At 38.3% G+C, this 19204-nt stretch overlaps 1 protein-coding gene across 1 annotated transcript; it reads right to left on the bottom strand.

Moving 5' to 3' along the window:
- Positions 1-2125: 2125 nt before the first annotated feature.
- LOC119874631 (aldo-keto reductase family 1 member D1-like) lies at positions 2126-18944 on the bottom strand (the record flags this gene model as incomplete). The annotated part of the gene is made up of 5 exons (XM_038589682.1): positions 18923-18944; positions 17919-18076; positions 14329-14445; positions 7118-7195; positions 2126-2265 (listed from the first exon to the last, which is right to left on the bottom strand). Coding segments are annotated over exons 1-5 (515 nt in total), but the record flags the coding sequence as incomplete, so codon positions are not given.
- Positions 18945-19204: the final 260 nt, after the last annotated feature.

Here is a 19204-nt window from a genome sequence, read left to right as displayed (position 1 = left end):
CCCACCCCGCCCTCCTCCCCTTCCACCACCCCTAGTTCGTTTTCTTGAGTTAGGAGTCTTTTTCTTCTCCCTTCCCTTATATTCCCTTTCACTGTTATTTATATTCCCCAAATGAATGAGACCATATAATGTTTGTCCTTCTCTGATTGACTTACTTCACTCAGCATAATACCCTCCAGGTCCATCCACGTTGAAGCAAATGGTGGGTATTTGTCATTTCTAATGGCTGAGGAATATTCCATTGTATACATAAACCACATCTTCTTTATCCATTCATCTTTCAATGGACACCGAGGCTCCTTCCACAGTTTGGCTATTGTGGACATTGCTGCTAGAAACATCGGGGTGCAGGTGTCCTGGTGTTTCCTTGCATCAGAATCTTTGGGGTAAATCCCCAACAGTCCTATGCATGTTTTTAACTAATGTATTCACATCAATACTCTATTACATTTTGTATCCTGGTTTTTCCCTTTAATATTATGGCCACTGCTCTTTGCTCAAAAATGATTCAAAAACCTCTTTTATTAAGATTTTATATTATATGAGATTTATAATTTATTTAAATATCCTCCTAATTTTTCATATTTGTGTTGTTTCCTTTTTTTTCCCTCTTGGCCTTTATAAACAGTGCTGTGACAAACACACTTGAAAGCTTTCAGATTTTTTCAAAATGATAAATTCTTTTCTTTTTTTAAAGATTTATTTATTTATTTATTTATTTATTTATTTATTCATGAGAGACACACAGAGAGAGGCAGAGACACAGGAAGACAGAGAAGCAGACCCCCCACAGGGATCCCCACCAGGGATCATGTCCTGAGCCAAATGCAGAGGCTCAACTGCTTGAGCTACCCAGGCATTCCCACAGGGATAAATTCTTAGGAATATAAGACTGTGAACATTTTTTAAGGCTCTTGACACTTATTGCCAAATTGCTTCCCAGTAAAATGAAAAATTTGCACTTGCTAGCAATTTATCACTTGCTTATATGGAACGTTATGTTAAAAAAACAAAGCAAAAGCCTTGCTGTTTTGACGCAATATAAAATAATACTTTAAATTTCTGTAATTATCAGTGCAGTTGAACATTTTTCATATGTTTACTAGTCTTGCAATTTGTCTTGAATTTCTGTTCATAGTTCTTTTACTCACTTTCTGTTGAGCTTTAGTGTTTTATCTTTGATTTTTTTCATTAATTTTTATTAGGCTCTTATTTCATAAGGATATGATCCCCTTTTCTATTATATTCAAAAATATAATTTTCCATTTTACTTGCTCTTGTTTTGAATTTATTTATTTATTTATTTATTTATTTATTTTTATTTATTTATTTATTTATTTATTTGAGAGGGAGCAAGGAAGAGCAGGGGGGAGGTAGAAGCAGACCCCCTGCTGAGCAGAGCCCAGTCCCCCACCCCCTACCCGATCTGGGCTCTATCTCAGGATCCTGGGATCATGATCTGAGCCAAAGGCAGATGCTTATCTAACTGAGCCACCCAGGCGCCCCTGTTTCTAATATTTTTGGAGTTTAATGTTTTTATACTATATATAAATATGTCCATTTCTTTTATAATTTTCCCATGGCTTCATTTTCTATCTATAGCTCTAGAAAACTAAAATTGTTTTGTAGCACTCACAAATGATTTCCTCTTTCTCCTTTAACTTCTGATCAAAGAGATACTAGGAGTAGGACATGAGGCAAAGATCTGTATTGGCTTCTACATAACTAACCATTTCCTCCACACTATCTACTGAAAATTCACCTCTTTGCCACTCGTTTGTGTTATTGTCTCTATATTAAGTTTTTATCATACTTGGGCCTGTTTCTAAGATATTTCTTATTTTCTATTAATTTAAACTCTGTATATCTTAATGTCTGGCAGATCTAGTTCCTCCTCATGATTTTTCTTCAAAAAATTCTTTGGATTATTTTTGCCTGGATTTGAACTTGCAAATCTTTTTTTAAGAGGACATAAATTGAGAGAAGTCAAAAGACTTGCTCTCATGGTCCTATGATGAGATATGTGTTAATGACCACAAGATTTCCAACTCCTACTCCAGCATTCTCCTGTTAAGTAAATATTGGAATCTCCCTCTACTCCTCACATTCCCCTCTCCCCTCCCACCTCCTGTCAAACTGTACCTGGTTGCTGACTGGCTTATGTTTGAGTCCTGGTTTGTTCAAGATGAGCTCCAGCTGCCTGCGGTTAAAATTGGAAACTCCAAGGGATTTCACCAAGCCAGCATCTTTGCAAGCTTCCAAAGCCTGATGAGTAAAGGCCAAAGGGTTAAGACAAAGCCTCAAAACAAATGAGAATGTTTACGGGGGTGACAATGAATTCTTTAAGAAGGAAAGTCCCTGGGTATGTTAACAGACATTCTGTGAAGATTTAAAAAAAGTGGGAGAGATAGGCAGGAATTCTGTATTTGAATTAGTTTGGGAAACATTGTACAGCATATCTTCCCCTTGCATTTTCACCATATATACCAGTGCATTAAAAATGATCTTATTTCTTGAAATCTGTTGAGGTTTGCTTTATAGCATGGTATCTGATCCATTTTATAAATGTCTGGTGTGTGTGAAAAGGTATATTCTCCTTTTATTAGATACAAATTTCTCTCTCCTCTTGCTCTGTGTCTCATACACACACACACACACACACACACACCACATTATATACAAAGCTGGGTCTAGCTTTTCCTGGCTTCTCAATAATTTAAAGGAATATGTTAGAAATTTCCCACTATATTAGAAAAATTTATCAGTGTCTTCTTATAGTTTATTGACTTTTGCTTTATATATTTTGAAGATATTTTATATGGTACCCATGTGTTTAAAATTGGTATATTTTCTTGGTAAATTGACTCTTTTATCATTATGCTATTTGCACTTCTTTATATAAATTTTTTTAAAGATTTATTTATTTATTCATGAGAGACAGAGAGAGAGAGAGAGAGAGAGAGGCAGAGGGAGAAGCAGGATCCATGCAGGGAGCCCGATGTGGGACTTGATCCTGGGTCTCAACCCAGATCACAACCTCAGCCAAAGGCAGAAGCTCAACTGCTAAGCCACCCAGGCATCCCCCCTATAAATTTTAGAATCAGCTTTTCAATTTCTTTGGTATTTTGACTGGGATTGCATTGAATCTATCAGTTTGTGGAAAATTAACATCTAATATATTCGGTCTTTCTATCAAAGAAACATGATGTATCTCTCACCTTAGAGTTTTAAAAATTGCTCTCAGTAGTGGTGCATGGCTGGCTGAATTGGTAGAGCATGTAACTCTTCATCTTGAGGTTGTGAGTTCAAGCCCACATTGGGCATAGTAGATTACTTAAAAATAAATTGCTCTTAGTAATATATTTTAGTTTTTATTGTTTAACTCTTGCACTGATTTTGTTGGATTTATCTCTAAAACAATATCATTTAAAAAGATTTAATTTCCAATTATGTGTTGCTCACATATACATTATGTATAAATACAGATCTTATTTCTCGTCCTATGGGTTATTTACATGTATGTTTTCAGTTTCCAAATATCTGATGGTTTTTCAGATATATTGTTGCTCATGACTTCAAATTTAATTCTAATTTTATCAGACAGCCTACTTTGTATAAAGAATATAATTTAATGTGTTGAGATTTGTTTCATGTCTCAGTGGACTATTTTGTTAAATGTTCTATGTGTACTTGAAAAATAGCATTTTGCTATATTTTGGTGAAATATTCAATAAATGTCAATTAGGTTAAGCTGGTTGATAATGTTTATTTTTAATTTTAAAAAAAGATTTATTTATTTATTTATTCATGATAGAGAGAGGCAGAGACACAGGCAGAGGGAGAAGCAGGCTCCATGCAGGGAGCCCGATGCGGGACTCGATTTCTGGGACTCCAGGATCATGCCCTGGGCCAAAGGCAGGCGCTAAACCACTGAACCACCCAGGGATCCCCGGTTGATAATGTTTAAATCTCTTCTATAGATTTTATGTCTACTTATTATCTCAATTATTGAGATAGAGGTTTTGAAATCTTTGACTATAATTGTAGATTATTCTCCTCTTCAGTTCTCTTCATTTAAGATTCATGTATTTTGGAGTTCTGTTATGAGGTGCTGTTACTAAGTTCTGTTATTAGGATAAACACACTTCTTTATCGTTGATAATACTTTTTGTTCTGAAACCTTTGCTAACATTAAAATAGCTACTCCAACTTTCTTTGGAAGGAAATAAAAGCCTAGTATATCTTTTTCTATTCTTTTACTTTTTTTCTTAATCTTTTACTTCTAACCTATTTGTGTCTTTTTATTTAAAACGGGTTTCTTCAACAAATACCCACCATTTGCTTCAACGTGGATGGAACTGGAGGGTATTATACTGAGTGAAGTAAGTCAATCAGAGAAGGACAAACATTATATGTTCTCATTCATTTGGGGAATATAAATAATAGTGAAAGGGAATATAAGGGAAGGGAGAAGAAAATGTGTGGGAAATATCAGAAAGGGAGACAGAACATAAAGACTCCTAACTCTGGGAAATGAACTAGGGGTGGTGGAAGGGGAGGAGGGCGGGGGGTGGGGGTGAATGGGTGATGGGCACTGAGGGGGGCACTTGACAGGATGAGCACTGGGTGTTATTCTGTATGTTGGTAAATTGAACACCAATAAAAAATAAATTTATTATAAAAATAAAACGGGTTTCTTATAAATAATATATACAGTGGGGTTTTGCTTTCTATCTATTCTGATAACCTCTGCCTTTTAACTGAGTTGTTTAGACCATTTACATATATTGTGATTATTAATATAAGTGAGTTTATTTTATTTATTTTTTTATAAGTGAGTTTAAATCTCTCATCTTGCTCTTTGCTTTCTATTTTTCCCATCTATTCATTTTTCCTCTTCTTTTCCTGTCTTCTTGATTTATTATTGTTTCTTCCATTTTTTTTCTTTATTGGCTTGTTTGCTATACTTGGGAAGTTTTATCATTTTCTCTGTATATTTGATATTCTGAAATTTCACTGTAACGTACCTAGGTTTTTCTTCTCTTTTCTCTTTGGTGATCCACACCTTATCTTTTTTTTCTTCAAATATTACCTCCTTTTCTTTTTTCTTTCTTTTTTTCCTGAGACTCCTATTGTATGGATGCTAGAAATTCTAATTTTATCCTTTACAATTCTTAGCCTTTCTTTCATACTTAAAACATTTTCTTGTCCTTCTTTTTTTTTTAAAGATTTTATTTTATTTTTTTAATTTTTATTTATTTATAATAGTCACAGAGAGAGAGAGAGAGAGGGGCAGAGACACAGGCAGAGGGAGAAGCAGGCTCCATGCACCGGGAGCCCGATGTGGGATTCGATCCCGGGTCTTCAGGATCACACCCTGGGCCAAAGGCAGGCGCCAAACCGCTGTGCCACCCAGGGATCCCTCTTGTCCTTTCCTTCTTCACGTTTGGGGGGAGGATAGTTTCCTCATTCTGATCTTTCAATCTGATAATTTTTTCTTTGTTTATATCCATTCTATTTTTAATCCCATTTATTGCATTGTTTTACACTTTACTAAGTATTATTTTCACTTTTTTTTAAAGTATATTCTTGTTCTTGTTTCATATTGCTAGCATCTTTTCTTATCTCCTTTGTTATATTAATTGGCTAAAAAAGCTTAAGTTCTTGGTCATCTGTTCTGTTTATGTTTGGATCTCTAATTGAGATGTGTGGTTTCTTTTTAAATAAATGCCTTGTAATTGGGAGTTTTAACACATTTTTTTTCCTGAGGATACTGGCTATGCTATCAGGCAGTCCTTTGGAAGGGAACACGTGACTCCAAACCTAGTCGTCTACAATGAGGTCAGGAATGAGTGTATGGTCTCTTGCGTGGAGGTCCCCAGGCATCAGAAAACCCAATCAATGCTTCTCACCCCTCAAAATAACTCTGCAATTCAGATAATCATCTATTACCTATGAGGGTTGGAGGGGAAGTCCATTAGAAAGAGGTACATGTTAGGGGCGTCTGGGTGGCACAGTCAGTTGAACTTCTGCCTTTGGCTCAGGTCATGATCCCAGGGTCCTGGGATCAAGCCCCATGTTGGGCTCCCAGGGAGCCTGCTTCTCCCTCTCCCCCCTGTTTGTGCTGGTGTGCTCCTCTTGCTCTCTCTGTCTCTCTCAAATAAATAAATAAAATCGAAAGAAAGAAAGAAGAAAGAAAGAAAGAAAGAAAGAAAGAAAGAAAGAAAGAAAGAAAGAAGAAAGAAGAAAGAAAGAGGGTACTTGTTAGAGTGTGATTTCCCAGCCTTTGGAGTTTTGAATGGGAGAAGGAGGGAAATGGTGGCCAGAGGTCAGATAGTAACTTATGTTTTTCTCAGCCTCTCACAAGTGCGGGATTTCAGTGCTATTCTTACTTGATTCCTGAAGACATCTGAACATGAGTCTTAAGTTTCTATATGTATGGAGCAGATAATACTTGTTCCAAGGCTACAGCAGGAGAGAAGGAAGAGCAAAAAGAACTCTAAGGTCCTTTCCTAGGTTATCCTCTTGCAGCTTGTTGGGCTGCCTTCTACTCTAGGTAAAAGCTGCCATATTACCTCATAAACAAACCAGTTGAAAGATCTGCACCCCTCACCCCCAACATGAATCCATATAGGTTTCCTTAATTACTTTCCCCAGTTTTCCTACTCTTATGATTTTGGGGAAGGAGCCATCAGTTTGTTCAGAACTGGAACCAGAATTATTTTTCAGTTTTTCATGTATCACTTTACGTTTGTTTCTTTTAAACATCATATTATTGATTTTCATAAATTCAATTTGAGAAATTTCAAAAATTTGTGACTTTATCTCATTGATATAGTTTTATTTATGCTTACATTAGAACTTATTTCCTTTACTTTCTTTTTCCTTCTACACTTCTCTCTTCTTTGGCATTCTTCTTTTCCATCAAAACAAAATCAAGAATTTTTTCAGTGTGCAGAAATGGGGATTTTATACATCTTTGCTTATGATTAGAAATACCTGTTCCAATTATTACTATACATTAGGAGTAAAGGCTGCATCTCTCTATAAATTGAACAGAAATAATCAGATCAGTTTAAAAATGTAGTCTTCAAGAAAAGAGGCCATTTGAACTTACCTCCCAAGTGGCACACAGATTTGACTTGTGATATAACCATTTGCCATTCTCATCTTTAGGGTAGATTTCATCTCCAGGCTATAAAAAAGAATGAGTATAACTTATTTTATTTATATCTGGGAATTAAAATTATGGCATTTGAGTTGTCATTATACCATATACCCTGGGCCTGGGAAAGCAATTCAATTTTAATTATTTATGTATAATAAATATGACATATTAGTCTCATCTCACTGGCATTCATTTTCCTTTATTTATTGACAGATTATTATTGTTCTTTTTTTTTTTAAAGATTTTATTTATTTATTCATGAGAGAGAGAGAGGCAGAAACACAGGCAGAGGGAGAAGCAGGCTCCATGCAGGGAGCCAAATGTGGGACTCTTTCCCAGGTCTCCAGGATCACACCCTGGGCTGAAGGTGGTGCTAAACCACTGAGCCACCTGGGCTGCCCCCTTATTATTGTTCTTAAACCATGAAGTTCTCTCATAATGAAAGGAATCTGTTCAACTACCCCCTCCCACCTCACCCCAATGACACAGACAAAACTAACAGGTGTCTGCATTTCGCCCTAACTCTGTTTTCTAGGGCATGGTGCCCTACATTCTTGAGAAATAAACTTCAACCACAAAATATATTCTTCTCTAGCCTGACCATGATCCACATCTCAGACAACCCCTGGACAGAGCCAATATACCTGCCATTTCTTGCTCTACCTGGCTAAGAGTTGATCCCCTCTCTACACACCAATTCCCCCATCAGTACAGCTACAATCCTCTCACATCCTTCAAAACTCCTTAAAAGGCCCAGCTTGACATAAACTTGGGGCCAACACTTTTCTGGATGTCTGGTTCCTCTCCTCCCTTGGAGAGTGAATAAACTCTCCTCTTTATTCTCCACTCTTTGTGCAATTCTTTGCCACCCTCATTACCAGCCACTCCAACACTTAATAACAAAATTACTCATAAATAAAGAGTAGAAGTTGAGAATTAGGATATTTAGGCTCAGCGTTTTGATCTAACCCTAAGCCCAAAGTTGAGAACAACAAATTTTTTTAAAAGATTTTATTTATTAATGAGAGACACACAGAGAGAGGCAGAGACATAGGCAGAGGGAGAAGCAGCTCCTTGGAGGGAGCCTGATACTGGACTCGATCCCCAGACTGGGGATCATGCTCTGAGCCAAAGGCAGAAACTCAACCACTGAGCCACCCACGCATCCTGAGAACAGCAACTTTTTCACTCTAATAAGAAAACAAGGATCATCTTTAAGGGTGAAAAGAAGTTTTTCAGCTAAGAAAAGTGTAGCTAATGAATGGAACACTCCCTAAGCATACGGAAAAACTTAGCACATTACTTCTACCTCTTTCGCTATATCTAAAAATGGGAACCATCTCTTGTGGGCTTGGAAATAGGATAGAGAGAAATAAAAGATGATTTCTAGGCTCCTTGGTTGGCTAGTGGTGATCATTCCCTGAGTTTAGGCTAGCAATCAAGAGTTTTATTTTGGATATTTTGAGTTTGAAATGGCAATTTCCACATTCAGTGGTTATTTGAGGAGGCAATTGAACAGAGAAGTCTGAGAGAGGTTCAGAGAGAAGTCTTGGCTGCACGCAAATTTGGGAGGGATCAGCACATAAAGTGGTATTCAATCCATGGGATCACCTGTAGAGAAAGTGTGGCTCAGTAAGACAATATTGAGGATAGAGTACTGGGCATAACGGCCTTTGGATGTTGGCAGGGAAGATGCTGTCAAAGCATCTGGAGAGGGTGATACAATAGAACCATAAGCTGAAAATGTTTAAAGAAAAAGGTAGTAGTCATCTGTATTGAAACAGATCAAATAACATGGGGACAAAGTGTCTTTTAGATGTGGATGATAGCATGGAAGTCTGTAGACCATGATAATTTTTTTTTGTTGAAAATCAAGCATTTGGACAAAGTCAATTATATTCTTAAATATTTAAAAAATTTTCCTTCTGCCATTTCACCTGAATGAAACTTCCCCCTGGTGATAACATTTTCTTAATTGTCCTCTTTAGTGAAAATAATTTCTTCTCAATTCTGCCTGTCTCAATGAGTGAGAGCGGGAAAAGGGCTCCTCTCCCCTTGATGTCCCATAATCACTCATGTTAGTTGCCCTTTCTATCTCTGATTTCTAAGCTTTTTAACCTCTCAACACTTATGACCCACATTTTCACTCCAGTCGTTCTCCGTATTTCTTGTCTTTTGCATATCCTAGTTTTACCTCTGTTCAGAAATGGCTTTATGCCTCAATTCTGAACTCTGCTAAATAATTTTTACCTCTCCAGATTTTAAGTAAGTCCTTATCAAGCCTGCACCCATGTTAAATATTTCCATGATGCCTCCCTTAGGCTTCTGCTGTGTCTACTTTACTAGTCCATTCATCCTGATAAAACCATTGTCTTTGTCCTCTGTTCTTGCTCTTTAGTGCAGGCCATTGCTGGAATAATCCAACCCTCTAAAAACCCATGATATTGACTCTCATTCCTGCTCAGCAGTAACTTCATTCATCTTTCAAAAATGTTTTATCGTGGGGTGCCTGGGTGGTGGAGTCAGTCAAGTGTCATGCTCATTTTCAGCTCAGGTCATGATCATAGGATTCTGGAATGGAGGCCTGCGTCTGTCTCTGTGCTCAACATGGAGTCTGCTTGAAATTTTCTTTCCTTCTCCCTCTGCCCCCCAACCCTTGTGCTTTCTTCTCTAAAATAAAATCTTTAAAAAAAAATCCTTAAAAATGTCTTGTGATTTTTTGGTATTTTGTTGTTCTGAAATTGTGTCTGCTTGTTAAATTGACATTCAAAAAATAATAAAGTGCTAAAATGTTTTAGCAAGAAAGATTTCTTGTTAAAAAAAAATCAGGAGAGGGCAGCCTGGGTGGCTCAGCAGTTGAGTGCAGCCTTCAGGACAGGTTGTGATCCTGAAGACCCCAGGATGAGTCCCATGTTGGGCTCCCTGCATGGAGCCTGCTTCTCCCTCTGCCTGTGTCTCTGCCTCTCTCTTTCTGTGTGTCTCTCATGAATAAATAAATAAAATATTTTTAAAAAGCATGTGATATTTTGGCTTTGAAGATTGATTTCTCAATCATAGGAATTACAGGTTCATTTGGGAAGTAATGTCATTATACTGTGTCATTTTTCACTGTTAAAAATTTTACCTTCTCTCTGTATCCTTGAGCCTTGATCCCATCTAAGAATAGGAGTAGAAACTTTCTGTTGACCTTTCCCGAAAAGATTTTAGACATCATCGGTCAGCCACAGAAAAGTAAATTTCATTTTCTCACTTTTAGACATAGGCTTTTTCCAAATCTTTAAGAGTTAAGTGTAGAAATCTACTCTTTGAATATGAGTGAAGTTAGTTGTGTGAGGATGAGGGCTGAGGTTATAACTCCCAAGAACCTGAAATTAAAAAATCACTGTAGTCCACAGGGTATTGGGATTGCTAGGTTCATGAGGACAAAACAGAGGGGCAGGGTTATGGGGTTGGCATCAGGGAGCCCACCTTATGGTCCTGTTCTAATGGACTTTAAACCTGAGTGAGGGGATCCCTGGGTGGCGCAGCGGTTTGGCGCCTGCCTTTGGCCCAGGGCGCGATCCTGGAGACCCGGGATCGAATCCCACATCGGGCTCCCGGTGCATGGAGCCTGCTTCTCCCTCTGCCTGTGTCTCTGCCGCGCTCTCTCTCTCTCTGTGACTATCATAAAAAAACAAACAAACAAACAAACAAACCTGAGTGAGTTATTTCCTTGTTTGGGGCCTCAACTTTCTCTTCTGTGAAATTAGGTTGTTGGGATATCTTATACTAAGGTTCCCTTCTACCTAAACATTTCAGAATATTATCTATAAAATGCCAGATATTGTGCCTGTAATTTCACATATATAATCTTAATGACTCCTCGCAACATTTGTCAAGTTAGTTGCTATTGTGTCCGTTTTACTGATAATGAAATTGAAGTTCAGAAAGAACCAAAAAAAAGAAAAGAAAGAAAGAAAGAAAAAGAAAGATCAAAGTGATTATTGCTAGTAAGTAGTAAAGCTGAAAATAAGTCGCTTATATGTGTGACTCCAAAGCCCATTCAGACTTTGTCCACTCTACTATGTTAAGACTATATGGAAAAGATCAGATAATAACCTGACCAAGTCATCTGGCTTATATGTGACAGAGCTGGGATTCAAACTAGGCAGCCTGCTTCTGGAACCCATGATCTTTATCACTATGCTAAGTGGCCTCTAATTAATTACAGTAGAAATCTGTTATTTTGTTTTCTATCATACTTGTGCTGTCTCTTCTGGAGGAGCCCTTTCCATGTTTTTTGGGTGGGTTGACTCAGCTCTTATTCTCGGTCAAAGATGTCAGTCAGTCCCCGATTTGGCCTTTTGCAAAGGTTAGTCAGTAACAGGTACATGACCTAAGGAAGGCTAGTCAGTATTTCTCTGTGAGGTTTAACATGTGGTCTCTCTTTCTCTGAGTTGTCATGTTGTGTTGACAATGTAGGCTTGGCATGTAAATGGCCATTTTGCCATCAAACAGAAAAGGATTTTTGAGGACGAAGCCAACCAAACCAGAGATAAAAGGCCAGATACATAGTTTGAATTTCTGGATCCAGCTGTGCCTGAATTGTATCCCTTGGAATTCCTGGCTCCCTTTTTAGCTAACACCAACTTAAGTTGGATTTCTGCCATTTATAAAACAAGTTCTGACTAATTCAAAGATTTTGGGGTATGGCAAGTAATGAGAAGTTGTTTAGGCCAACATGGGATAGTGGACAGTGAGAAGTATCCCCCCTCCAGCTGAGAATTGGCAATCCTTGCTCTGCAAGAGCATAGAATCTGTTAAATTGTTGTCTTGAGTCTCAGACAAATAGGCCTACTAAATGGTGGAGCTTTAGGGGATGTAGTAGAAAACCACTAGGTATTAGAATTTTCTGGCCATTTTGTAGTCTTCAGGCATGTATTGAAAGAAGTGTTTGTTGCTACTGGGCTTGTAAGACAAGAGGTAAGATGACATTTTATTTTATTTTATTTATTTTATTTTATTAAGATTTTATTTATTTATTCACAAGAGACAGAGAGAGACAGAGACAGAGAGAGAGAGAGAGAGAGAGAGAGGCAGAGACACAGGCAGAAGGAGAAGCAGGCTCCATGCGGGAGCCTGACATGGGACTCAATCCCGGGTCTCCAGGATCACACCCTGGGCTGCAGGCGGTGCTTAACCGCTGCACCACCGGGGCTGCCCATGACATTTTATTAAAATGGGTACTTCGTATTCTGGATGTCATCCAAAGATGACAGAAGTTCATATCTGAGCCTTTCTGGAGATAGATAAATTAGTGCAGCCAAGAAAGGTAAGGTAAGAATCCTAGAGGGAAGTAGTATTGGACTTTGTGAGAATGCTGGTTGTCTTTGAAGATAAGATCTCAGGGCACAGATGCCCTACTAGACAAAGGGGCATCCAATGAATTGCAGACTTGGTTATAAGGAACACATTAACTGTGCCTGCCTGTTTATAGTAATTTGTCTTCTTTCTTTTTTTATTTCTTTCGGTGAGGAGGGAGGGAGGGGGGAGGGCGTGGGAGGGAGGGAGGGAGGGAGTGAGGGGGGAGGGGAGGCGGGAGGAGGGAGGAGGACGGAGGGAGGGAGGAAGGAAAGGAGGCAACGGATGGAGGAGGTGCAGGTCTGATTTATTTTTGTCTGTTCTTTCTTTCTTTCTTTCTTTCTGTATTTCTTTCTTTATTCTTTTCTTCTTTTCTTTCTTTCTGCTTTCTTCCTTCCTTCCTTACTTCCTTCCTTCCTCTTTCTTTCTTTCTTTCTTTCTTTCTTTCTTTCTTTCTTTCTTTCTTTCTTTCTTTCTTTCTAAGATTTTATTTACATATTTGACAAAGAGAGAAAGAGAACAAGCAGGGGGAGCTGTAGGCAGAGGAAGAGGAAGGAGCAGACTCTGCTGAGCAGAGAGCCTGATTGTGGGGATCATGACCTGAGCCAAAGGCAGATGCTTAACCGACTGAGCTACCAGGTGCCCCCGTTTTATAGTATTTCCAATCAGATGGAGGTCAGTAAGCTAAATGTGAGGCAGATGAGTAAAACAAGGAGCTTCTTTACTAAGAGACAGAAACCATAGGCCATGGATATAGATATAAGAAATGTGACCCTATTAGATTTTTAGTTTTAATACTCATTCATGGACCTGACTGAATGTAAATTTACTGAAAGCTTATTACATTTTAAGGGATATTGCCTTGTCCATTAAATCTCAACCTGACCAGTAAAAGCCTATGATTACCAAGGCCATTGTGAAGTCTCCAAACTTCTATCTTCATGAAGTAGGATGCAAAAGGGCAATTTTTCCCAAAGCCCATCTTGGATGTGACTACAGAGGAAAGCCAACAAGGAAAGTATTTCCAGAGAAAAGAATAGGGGCAGCCAGGTTGGTCACATAAAGGAATTCTGGCCACTGTAATGGCAGAGTCTTTGTTCTTTCTGACTAGCAGCAGAATCTGATTTACCTTGTGAACAAGTAGCCAATTTCATTGTTCAATTTCTCCTGCCCTCAATGAAATTTTAAAGCAGTGACTGCTCTTTAGCAGTGTATATATACATATAGGTGTGTTGTTTGTTGCTGGTTAAATAAACAAGTCCATAGATTGAGAAAGTTCAAAGAAGTAGTGAATTTGAACTAGAGGAGTAGATATTACATAGATACCCTCCCCTTGGATCTAGCTCCAAGAACCTGACTATTCTTTGGGTTATTTCTTTTTTGGAGGGGGTGGAGGATGAGCAAGTTTTCAGTTGCATATATTATGTTGCATTATGTTCTGCAGGGACATTTTCATGACTTTGTAAACAGGAAGAAAGATGTGTCTGAATGCCAGGTAACTAAAATGTAGAGTATAGTTGGGGGACTACACGTTGGTTTGGTGGGGGAGAGTTTAAACTATAGTTAAAGACAAGATATAATAGCAAGTACATTGGATTATGAATCAAAAACTAGGGTTCCAGGTCTGAGTCTGTTATATATAATCTCTACAGGCATTTGTTGGGATTGGTCAGTACTATCTGATTTATAATAACAGAACACCTTAACACCTTTATCACCTCTATGGTGATAAATAATGAACTAGCTTCATAGCTTCACACACAACTGCTGGCTCATGGTTGTCTAAGAGCAGAGACCTATCTTTAGGCATCTGAGCTCACCTTGAAAGCCATGGGTATTTCAATGATGTAAAGATCCACATAATCTAGCTGGAGGACACTAAGTGTCTTCTCCAGGGTTGGGCGGACCATCTCTGGGTCATGCTTTGTAGCCCACAGCTGAAAGAATAAAAGGTGATAGTTAACTAACATCTGCACATTTTTTTTTTTACAATAATACAACCCTTAACAAAGCACTCATATACATTATTCATTCATTTCATTTTACAAAAATATGCTTATACTGCATGCAGTATCATCTGAGTATAGGATAAGCTCATACAACTCCTGACACCCAGAGTATACTTTATCCAAATATAGTACCAGAGACTGGAAGATCCATCTGAAGTATAGAGTACCTAGTTTGGTGACAAAGTCTTGCCCTGCTCCCTGCTAATTTCTGAATTGACCCTCAGCACTTTCACTTTTCCTTATTGTGTAGGTGGGAACATTATCTGACTAGCTGGCTTCAGCATTTTATTCTCATGACAGTCTGATAAAAGGTGTGCTTTAGCGGGACAAGAAATATGGTTAGGTGAGTGACTTCACTGGATCCTTCACCTTGTGACAGGTGGTGCAGAAGCTGGTAAAACTTTAATTATTGCAAATGTTTAGATTTCCTTTTTTTGCTGCTTTGTTCTCATTTGGTCCTACTCAGACCCCAGGGAAACTCTGCCAATTCCTACTAAGAAATTACTGGCTCTCTGGCTAAACTGATAATGTCACCAAAATGGTGGTGTGGGAGACCCCAGCCTCATCTTCCAATAAAGGTCAATAATTAGCTATCCACAGATGAAAATGGGGAGATATTGGTCAAACAGTACCAACTTCCAGTTATAAGATGAATAAATTCTGGTGATCTAATATGAAGCATAGTGATTATAATTAATACTATTGTATTATATACTTGAAAGTTGCTAAGGGAATAGACCTTAAATGTCCTCACCACCAAAAGGAAATGACAATTTTGTGATATGATAGAGATGTTAGCTAATACTATGGTGGTAATCATTTTGCAATAAATTACTGTATCAAGTCAACATGGTGTACACCTTAAGCTTGCAAAATGTCATATGTTGATGATATCTCAATAAAGCTGGAAAAAATAAAAGAAATTTAGCTTAATGAAAAAAATGAAATTAGTCAATCTCTAAAGTGTTAGGTAATGAAAGATTAAGGTTTACATTGTCAAACTGAAGCACGTGTACCCTTGAAGTCTATTAAGCACAGGGTACTGAGGGATCCTCAGAGCCTTGGGATAAAGTAATACAACTCCTTGGAGCATCAAATTTGTTCAAAGTGTTTTTGGGAAAAAATCTTGAATTTCTGTACCCTTTTTTTCACAAGTTAGGGCAAGTAAAATTGATAAAATTTGATTTTTCTGTACATTGGACAATGATTTTTTCTTGCCTTCAATGCATAAAGAAGAGAAAACACAGTGAAAAGAGTAGTGGAAAACTATGTTTTTATCATTACTGTAGGCCCCCTTGGTGAGTTATTGCTGCCATCCCATTCTAGCTGAAAATTGTTTTACACATTTTATTTTTATTCAACAAAAACATATCGTCCTAGCTCTGTGCCAGGTACTATGTATAAATGCTTTGTAAATGTTAACTCATAGCAACTTTATGAACTAGATGACTTAATTTGGTTCAAATTTTCCAACATGATAGACATTGCAATAGCTTCAACTGTTTACCAGAGTAGATGAGAAGAAAAGGTTTTTGGTTTATTTTCCTTGGTGGTAACTTAGAATCTAATTTTTACACTGAAACAAAATGAAACAAATGAGTTTATATTATGGGGAAAAATATAAAAGTCTAAAAAAATTTTAGGACAAGACATAAGTCTTCAAAAATACTTCTAACTTTGGGCAGGCTGCTTTGGCCTAAGTTCTCAGGATCTGAGTTCTATATTTTTCTTCCCCAGAAATATTTTGGGAGCAGCAGGTTAAGATTTGGTGTTTACTCTAAGGAGACACTGTGTAATAATAAAATCTTAAGGAATCAGAATTATAAAGCTATAATAAAGGAGAAAGCTTCAGGCTGATATTTTGGGATAGTGGTGATATGTGGCCCCTTGGAATCATAATCCATAAGTGGCTGGGGACTTGGGGAACTATAAACACCTAGGGAGCTTGGCAAGGAGCCTGAATGGGGAGCTGGGAGGAAGGGGGCGGTGTATGGGAAATGGATGAAGTTAGAAGCAGTATCTTGTTCTCTTTTAGAACACTCAGGAGAATTGTATTACATGTTCTCCAAAGTTGTACAGCTTTATTTCTGCAAAGCTGCCTGTAAATATACATCCTATATTCCCACTGGCTTGCATTTTAATCATAATGCTTTATCCTTATGATTGCACTTCAGTGGATAGTGATTTCTAATATTGGAAATCTCAAATGCTCAAAATGTAGTGATATAAACATCGTATATCCACGCAATAGAGCATTATTTGGCCATAGAAAATAAATGAAATTCTCATACGTGCTATAACATGAATAAACCTAGAAAAATGTTATACTAAGTAAAAGAAGCTAGACACAAAAGGCCACATATTGTATTATTCAATTCATATGAAATGTCCAAAATAGGAAAACTATAAAACAGAAAGTAGATCAGTGGTTGTCAGTGACTGGGGGGGTGGGGGAGGGAGAAGGAAAAATGGGGAGTGACTACTGGTGGGTATGGGGCTCCTTTTGGAGTGATGAAAACATTCTGGAATAAGGGAGTTGAAATGGTTACATAACTTTGTGAATACACAAAAAAGCCACTGGTTAAGTTGGCGAAATTTATGGCACGTGAATTGGAGCTCAATTTAAAAAAATAGCAATCTATGGACAAATAGGCATACAGAAAAGAAAAAGAAGTCTTCCCTTTTATTTTTTTATTTTTTTTTTTAATTTTTATTTATTTATGATAGTTACAGAGAGAGAGAGAGAGGCAGAGACACAGGCAGAGGGAAGAAGCAGGCTCCATGAACCGGGAGCCCGACGTGGGATTCGATCCCGGGTCTCCAGGATCACGCCCTGGGCCAAAGGCAGGCGCCAAACCGCTGCGCCACCCAGGGATCCCAAGTCTTCCCTTTTAAAGAAAGCTTTGGCAAATGCTTATGTAATATGAACCAACTTCTGTCTTGCCTCTGCTCCTCAATTTTTCTGCTCTGTAGATTTGTTCTTCCCATATTGTCTTAACCTTTTTTTTTTTTTTAAGATTTTACTTATTTTATTTATTCATGAGAGACACACACACACACACACAGGCAGAGACACAGGCAGAGGGAGAAGTGGGCTCTATGTAGGGAGCCCGACATGGGACTCAATCCCAGGTCTTCAGGATCACGCCCTGGGCTGAAGGTGGGGCTAAACCGCTGAGCCACCTGGGCTGCCCCCCATATTGTTTTAAATCAATACTCATGTATGAAGAAGGAGATTTGCCTTAACCTTCAATGGGCTAATTAATCAGTCCCTAAATTCTGGGCAAGAATGAGAAATTTGGGAGTTGAGAACTCACCCTTTTTTGGAGTTCTTTTTGGAGAAAAGTGACACCAGATCCACTATTAATATAAGGAATTGGAGATTGAAGGGAAGATCTTACCTTTCCACAGTAGAAAATATCCTCCCTCTGCACCTTTCCTTCTGCTATCTTCTCCCTGATGGCCTCCCCCACTTCATGCTCATTTTGGTAGATGTAGGCCCCATCAATGTGCCGGTATCCTGTGTCAATGGCAATCTTCACTGATTTTGCACAGGTCCCTTAGGGGTCTGAAATGGCAAGGGGGTTATGGTGGGGAAGAAGAGAAATGGATCTTTCTTTTCATGATTCTTCATCAGGACACTCAGCACACAGACATTGTTTTTTACAACAAAAATGACAAATTCCCAATTACATGTTGTGATCGGAAGATGGTGTCTGGAGGCTAAGGACACTGACCTCACAGGGAACTCCCTTCCCACCCTCAGTGGGGGACTCTATCTTTCCGAAGTCTGCCCTAGCTTTGTGGCCTCAGAAATGTAATTTGATCAGTTTTACCAGGGACAAGAGATTTCACGACAGCCAAGTTATAAGAGGGCACAAGTTCATTGAAGAAGTCTCCATTATAAATTAAAGTTTGGGATAAACTGAGATATATCCACAGAAGGGAATATCATTCAGTAATAAAAAGGAGTGAAATATGATAATAGCAACATGAGTGAATATGAAGACAATTATACTAAGTGAAAGAAGCCAGACGAAAAATAATGATTCCATTTTGTGTAAAATACCAGAAAATGAAAACTAATGTATAGTTCAGACGCAAATCAGTGATTATCTGGGGGTGGGAGACAAGGGGTGAATCCCTCCATGGGTGGCAGGGAAGGAATTATGAAAGAACACAAGGAAACTGGGGATCCCTGGGTGGCTCAGTGGTTTGGCACCTGCCTTTGGCCCAGGGCGTGATCCTGGAGTCCCGGGGATCGAGTCCCGCATCGGGCTCCTGGCATGGAATCTGCTTCTCCCTCCTCCTGTGTCTCTGCCTCTCTCTCTCTCTCTCTCTCTCTCTCTCTCTCTGTGTCTATCATAAATAATCTTAAAAAAAAAAGAACACAAGGAAACTTTACAGTGCTGGACTATGTTTACCATCTTGATTATAGTGATGGCTTCATGGGTGTACATAGGAGTCAAACGCATCAAATTGAATACTTCAATATGTATAGTTATTGTATGTCAATTCTTCCTCAATAAAACTGGGAAAGAAGAGTGTTGGGGGTGTTAGATTTTTCAAATTAGTATCCAAATCTTTGTTCATTTTATTAACCCGCATGAAGCATAAGAATATTCTCTCCCCTGAACATGACAGAACCTAAAGACCTGACAAACTCTTGACACTGGAAACATAAGTT

This window comes from Canis lupus, unplaced genomic scaffold, assembly GCF_011100685.1.
Source record: "Canis lupus familiaris isolate Mischka breed German Shepherd unplaced genomic scaffold, alternate assembly UU_Cfam_GSD_1.0 chrUn_S707H870, whole genome shotgun sequence".
Lineage (NCBI taxonomy): Eukaryota > Metazoa > Chordata > Mammalia > Carnivora > Canidae > Canis > Canis lupus.
Note: the sequence above shows the minus strand (reverse complement) of the source record. Positions and strands in the feature narration are given on the sequence as shown.